The sequence below is a fragment of the Trypanosoma grayi genome (genome assembly GCF_000691245.1).
Source record: "Trypanosoma grayi strain ANR4 Tgr_166_V1, whole genome shotgun sequence".
In the NCBI taxonomy this organism is placed as follows: domain Eukaryota; phylum Euglenozoa; class Kinetoplastea; order Trypanosomatida; family Trypanosomatidae; genus Trypanosoma; species Trypanosoma grayi.
This window is the reverse complement of record NW_008825785.1, coordinates 20,264-26,062: the sequence shown is the minus strand read 5'-3', so window position 1 is coordinate 26,062 and position 5,799 is coordinate 20,264. Positions and strand designations below refer to the sequence as shown.

Below are 5,799 nucleotides of genomic sequence, written 5' to 3'. Positions count from 1 at the left end.
GTCTTCTCCTCCGCCTCCCTGCGCGCCTCATCCAACCTGCACCGCCACGCAACCTCCGCCTCCTCGTGCTGGCACCGCTGCTCGTCCAGCTGCGCGCGGAGGCTCCGTGTTTGCCGCCACTGCGCCTCACGCTCCTTCGCGAGGCTGTCGCGCTCCTCCACGGCCGCAGCGAGTTCCTGCCGCAGCTGCCGTGTGCGGCGGTCCCACTCGTCGTCCTCCAGCTTGACTCGGGACTCGAGCAGCGCGCTCTTCGCCTTGAGGGCGATGAGTTCCTGCTGCTGTGTTTCATGTTGCGTTGTGAGAGACGCAAGCTCCAACTGCGCCCGCTCCCCGCGGCGCTGCACAACCTCGTAGTCGCTGCTCAGCGACTCGAACAGCGCGCGGATCTGCTGCAGCGCGTTGTCCTTCCGCGCAACCTCGTCGAGCAGCTCGCGTACGCGCTGAGACGACTCCTGCATAGCTGGCGATCCTGCTGCTGCTGCTGCTGCTGCTGCTGCTCCCCCTGTTGCTGGTGTTATGGGTGGGGCTGATGTCATTATCTCTATGGAGGCGATCCTGCTGGGGAACGGCAACGTGCCCACTGCTTGCTGGTGAAGCCCAGTAGCCTCTGCTCACGCCTATTATCACCACCCTGGCTGCGTCGCGTCACCTCACACCGTGAGAGAAGTCACGGTGAAGTGAAATAATAAAATTTAAAAAAGGAAAGTAAGTCGAAGAATCGATCGCGAGAGGCATCGAACAGAAATAAGAAGCAAACAACAGAAACAGCAGCCGCCAAAACAAGAACGAAGAACGAAGAACGAAGAACGAAGCGAAGAGCCGTCAGCCTGTTAGCTTCACTCAGTACACGCCCACACGCACACAAATGCACTGACGCAGGCGGTTCGTGCGGACTCTATTTTCTTCTCTTGCCCACGCGCCCCTGTCACTCCTTGTCTCTCTGTTTGCTTCGTTTTTTTTTTGCTTATTTTTCTTGTGTTGCGCTCTTTTGCTTAAAGCAATGCAACTCTCTTGGCCAAAGTCCTCATCCCTCACTCTCTGTGAACCTCATCGCTCTCCCGCGCCCGCACCGTCGCCTCCACCTGCTGCTGCTGGCTAGACAGGTAGTGCCGCACCGCATTCAACTCACGGTAGTAGCGGGCAAGGTGCGAAATGTGACGGCTCCTCCCCTCATCCATGACGGAACCGGCAACACCACCGCCAGCTGCGCCGTAGTCTGTGCCTTTGCCCATCACGGTGCTGTCCCCGGCAGCGGCAGCGGCAGCGGCGGCGGCGGCGTTAGGTAGGCCAAGTGCGACCGCCAGGTTCTCTAAGTGGCTCTCCGACGTTGCAAGACACACCGCGGCCTGCTCCCAGCGCGCGTCGATGTTACGCCGAAGCGCCGCGTCGGCAGTGCGCCACTGATCAGCGAGACTACTCCAACCGCCGCTGCCTGCTGCTGACGGCAGCGATTGCCTGCCGGCACTCGCCGACGCGGTTGCGAAGGGCGGCGGGGGCTCGTAGCTTGGCGAACGCGCAGGCACGTCCAACAGCTGCCGTGCCTGCTGTAGGTAGTACGGCACGATTTGCGGCACGGCCAGCAGCACGTCCTCTCGTTTCCTCGCCTCTGCCGTGGCGAGTTTCTCCAGGTACGCGATGGCGCGCCCGACCTGCCGTGTGTCTAAGTAGTGCATCCCCAGCCGCCGCACGAGCGGTGGGTAGAAGTCGGAGGCTGGGCTCTCGTACGTCTCCGCACGCTCGAGGCACAACATCGCCTCGCTGGTACGCCCCTCGCGGTCAAGGCAGTTCGCGACGGCTGACCACATGCGCGGGTCAGTGGGGCGCAGCGTGGTGGTGTGCCAGTAGTAGTACAGCGCGTGGTGATAGAACTGCAGCAGCTCGTAGATTTGGCCGAGGTTGTACCACCCGCGGTAGTCGCGCTGGTCAAGGTCAACAGCGGTACGGTACGCCTCCACGGCGGCCGCGCTGTTCTTCGTCTCTAGGTACGCATGCCCAAGCAGCGTCCACGCGGCGAGGAAGGTCGGGTCGGCGGCGACCGCACGGCGGAAATGCAGCACGCCGCGGTCGTGCGCGCCCATCAGCACGTAGTAGTTTCCCACAATGTAATTGCTCTCGGCGCGAAAGGGGTCGATGTGGTACACCTGCTGTGCGAGGCTGCTCAGGCCAATGCGGTCACCACGGAGGAAGAGGACAATGGAATAGTCGTCCATCGACTCTAGGCGATATGGATCTGTATCATGCAACCGCTTGTAGAGCGTCTGTGCCTTTTCAAGGTCCTTCTTTACGTTGTAGTAGTAACCCGCAAGGCTCGAGAGGAGGAAAGGGTTGTTAGGGAACTGCTCCAGCAGCACCTCCCAGGAGTTTACAAGCCTAGGAGAGGCGGCGCCATCGCCTCGGCGCTGCTGAGGGTGCTGCCGTTGGTAATCGTGCTCCATCTTTGGTTGTGGTGAGGAGCTGCTGTGGTGCGGGCTCGTACTCCGTTTCCCCGAGACAGCAGGGGCATTAGCAGCAGTCGCAGCAGATGCAACTGATGCGGGCTCAAATGAGAGCGGTGCAACGTTAAGCGCAGCCTTCACTGAGGCCAAAAACATCTCCGGCATAAATCGCGGCTCCAGAGAGGCGATCATCGCCTCTATCTCCTCAATCTGGTTCTCCCGACTGACGAGCGTACACAAATCCTCCCATGCGCACCAGAGCATGGGGTGACTACAGAGGGCCGCCAGAAAATACGTGGCGCTCTCCTGCTTCATGCCAAGCTCACGCAACACGACGCCGTGCAGCCAGCAGAGGAACGGGTCGCCGTACGCCGCTGCACCACCGACTACACCAGTCGCCATGCTCGGCGACGACCGTGAATCCGCCTTTAAAGACGGTCGCATTGGGAGTGAAGCTGCCGACGGCGTTGATGACGAACGTCGTTGTTGTTCAAGCGCAGTGAGCAGCAGCCCACGCAACATAAGCAGGTTTGGGTTGCTACTCTTGCGTAGGTTGCTGCTGGTGCTTTTAATGCACTCTCCCGCCATGTATAACGAGTACAAACACAAGAACTGCAATTGTGGTGGGGCCGATGGAGACGAAGGCGACTGCTGTTGTGACTGTTGTGATGTGGAACGGCTGCCCCCGCGCGGCAAGGGTTTTTCCCCCTTTGCGTGTGCTTCACCCTCCTCCCTTGCTGCCGCCGTTGTTGATGTTGCTGTTGCGGTGTATTCCTTTAGGGCGGTGTTGAGTAAGTGGTGACAGCGCAAGTACTCACCCTTCTGGACGAGGGCCAGTGCAAGAACGTGGTAGCGGTGGGCACGCCCCGTGAGCGGCAGATCCTGCACTGCCACACATACGGGTGAGGAGGCAGGGATAGTCTCTTGCAGCACACTGTCAGTGGCGTCTAGTGCGAGTTGTCCCAGCCACGACGCGCTGTCGAAGAGACCGCGTTGCATGCACTGATCCATCGTGCGGTCAAGCACCTCAGCCGTCGTGAGGTGTCTGCCCCCGCCGCCATCGCTGACGTCCTGTCGGTGCATTCACGTTGTGGATGATGATGCTGTCTCAGATGCGCCCCTCTCAGACCTCCTTTGTATTCCTTCCGCTATGTGGCTGTCGAAGCGTGCGTCTCGTGTGACACACAACTGTCGACAGCCCAAGCAATCTTTCAAAGCGAGACACACAGAGACACAGACAGACAAGTGAGCGATACAGAGAGTGAGACAGAGCTAGGGAAACACGGCTCAGAGTGTTCAAATGACAGATGAGAATTGCGAGAAGAAGCAGAAGGATAAGAAAAGACAGCCTTTCACACTTCCTCGAACGCTCGGTTTATTTCACCGGGATGGTTTCTTGATTATTCATCATTCCCAACTTACCACTGCGTATCTTGTTTCTTTAAATAATGAGATCAACATCCAACCGACACACACACACACACACATACACATACACATACACATACACTAGTGCGTGGACCACTCACTCCTCCTCCTCGATCTCACAGTCGCGCGGCCGTAGTCCAGAGCCGCAGATGCCTTGAGGCCGGCCGTCCAAGAGCTGCTTGTTATTGGCAGTCGCACCAGGTCCCGACCCGGTGTTCTTGGAGTTGTCGCGCGAGCCCGCTGCTGCCGGATCTGCCGGCGCTCTCGTCGTCGTTTCATCCCCGTCGTCGGCGTCGTCGTAGGGGGCAATGCCAAGCCACTTCAAGATGGTTGGTGCCGCATCCATGTGGGTGACGGGTCGTGTGAATGAGCGCAGCCGTGTGTAACCGCGGGCGTTTGTTGTGTACGTCGCGGTGAAGAATGGCACGACCTCATCCTCGTCACCGTTGCGGCCAAACGATTTGCCAACACCGCCGTGGTCGCTTGTGCCGACAACGAGCCAGTTCTCTTTGTGTGAGCGCGCCCGGTCCCGCACGATGGCAAGCACTTGTCCAATGAGACTGTCTAACAGGAAGGCCTGCGCAGTGTACTCTAGCGAGTCCGCGGCGTACGTGAAGTCGGGCAAGCCAGCGTCCCCTGCGCGGCGTGCCAGTGTGTTAAAGTGGAAGATGAAGAGACTCCCATCAGCTGCTGTGCTGCTCGCGCTCTCATGTTCCTCATTGACGAGACCGCCTAAAACATCACTAAGGTATTTCGTGAACTGCTGTTCCTCCTTGCCGTCACGGCCATTGGCGAGTGTCAGCACACGCTTAAAGAGGTTACATGAGCGCTGGTGCAGGCAACTCATCAAGGACGACGCATCGTCTCCTGTTCTCGTGAAGGCTGCGGCGGCTCTTTCGGCCTCTGTGGTTGCCTGCGACTGCGCGTCTCTGCCGCGCAGCCCCACCGGTGTTTCGCACTCCGCGTCAAGCAGCCCCGCTTCACTGCACTGCCCGCTGCCGGTGTTGAGGGCGTTGAGCATGTGCGAGGTGCCAAGCGCGACGACGTGTCGCCTGGCGCTCGTGACGCGCATAGCGATAGTCGGGAAGTGCGCTGTGGTGTCCGCCATGACGCTGTACGACTGCCACGAGTCGTTGCGCACGCGGTGGCGGCGCGGCGTGACGCCGGTGAGAATCGTCGCGATGCCGGCGCCGGAGGAAATGAACGGCTCGCCCGTCGTGTCGTCCTCGACAAGGACTGCGCGGGCGCAGCGGGCGTCCTCAAGCGTCGCGCACGCCGCATAGACGCCGTGCTGCTCCAGCAGCATGCGGCGGATGTGCGGCAGCCGCTCCCCCTCCAGCAGCGCGTTGAAGGTGGTGCCCTTGAAGCCCTCCACGACGATGAGAACCGCACGCGGCACACCCGCCACCTTCGGCGCGCTGCCGCTCGTGAGGACGACGCTGAGGAACACGCCCAGCACGAGCACCACAATGAGGAGGGGCAGGAAGACGGTGGTGCAGCAGCGGCCGACCACCGCCACGTCGGCCTCAGCGTCGGCGCGATCAACGATCTCCTGCACAGTCACATGCTTGCGCGTGCTGCTGCTCGAGGCGGCCGCATCGAGCGCCAAGCCGCCAGCGAGGGGGTGCTGCGGCTTAGCCTGGCTTGGTAGGCCACCATTCCGCACAGGTGAGTCTTCACCGAACCGCATCGGTTACCGTTTTCTTTCGTGGTGGTTTCCTCTATCTTTCTTCTTTCGTTTGTTTTGTATTTCCTCCTCCCTGTGGAGAATCGATGACGGCGGGCCCCCCTCAATTATTATTTCTTTCGCTTAAAGTGAGGGTCGAAACACGATAAGTCTCTGCTCTTGTTTTCTTTTGTCGCTCTTGCTGTTACCAGTTATACAGACAGATATATATAGATAGATAGATAGATATATATATATATATATATATAT

General features: G+C 59.6%; 3 protein-coding genes across 3 annotated transcripts; all 3 read right to left on the bottom strand.

Moving 5' to 3' along the window:
- Nucleotides 1-2: 2 nt before the first annotated feature.
- On the bottom strand, nt 3-536 carry DQ04_01661120 (hypothetical protein; the record flags this gene model as incomplete). Its single annotated transcript, XM_009310998.1, has 1 exon — nt 3-536. A coding segment is annotated over one exon (534 nt), but the record flags the coding sequence as incomplete, so codon positions are not given.
- Nucleotides 537-1,031: 495 nt separating this feature from the next.
- Nucleotides 1,032-3,518, bottom strand: DQ04_01661110 (hypothetical protein; the record flags this gene model as incomplete). The annotated part of the gene is made up of 1 exon (XM_009310997.1): nt 1,032-3,518. The coding sequence occupies one exon, from the start codon at nt 3,516-3,518 to the stop codon at nt 1,032-1,034; it is 2,487 nt and encodes an 828-aa protein (XP_009309272.1).
- Nucleotides 3,519-3,960: 442 nt separating this feature from the next.
- DQ04_01661100 (hypothetical protein) lies at nt 3,961-5,553 on the bottom strand (the record flags this gene model as incomplete). Its single annotated transcript, XM_009310996.1, has 1 exon — nt 3,961-5,553. The coding sequence occupies one exon, from the start codon at nt 5,551-5,553 to the stop codon at nt 3,961-3,963; it is 1,593 nt and encodes a 530-aa protein (XP_009309271.1).
- Between the last annotated feature and the right edge of the window lie 246 nt (nt 5,554-5,799).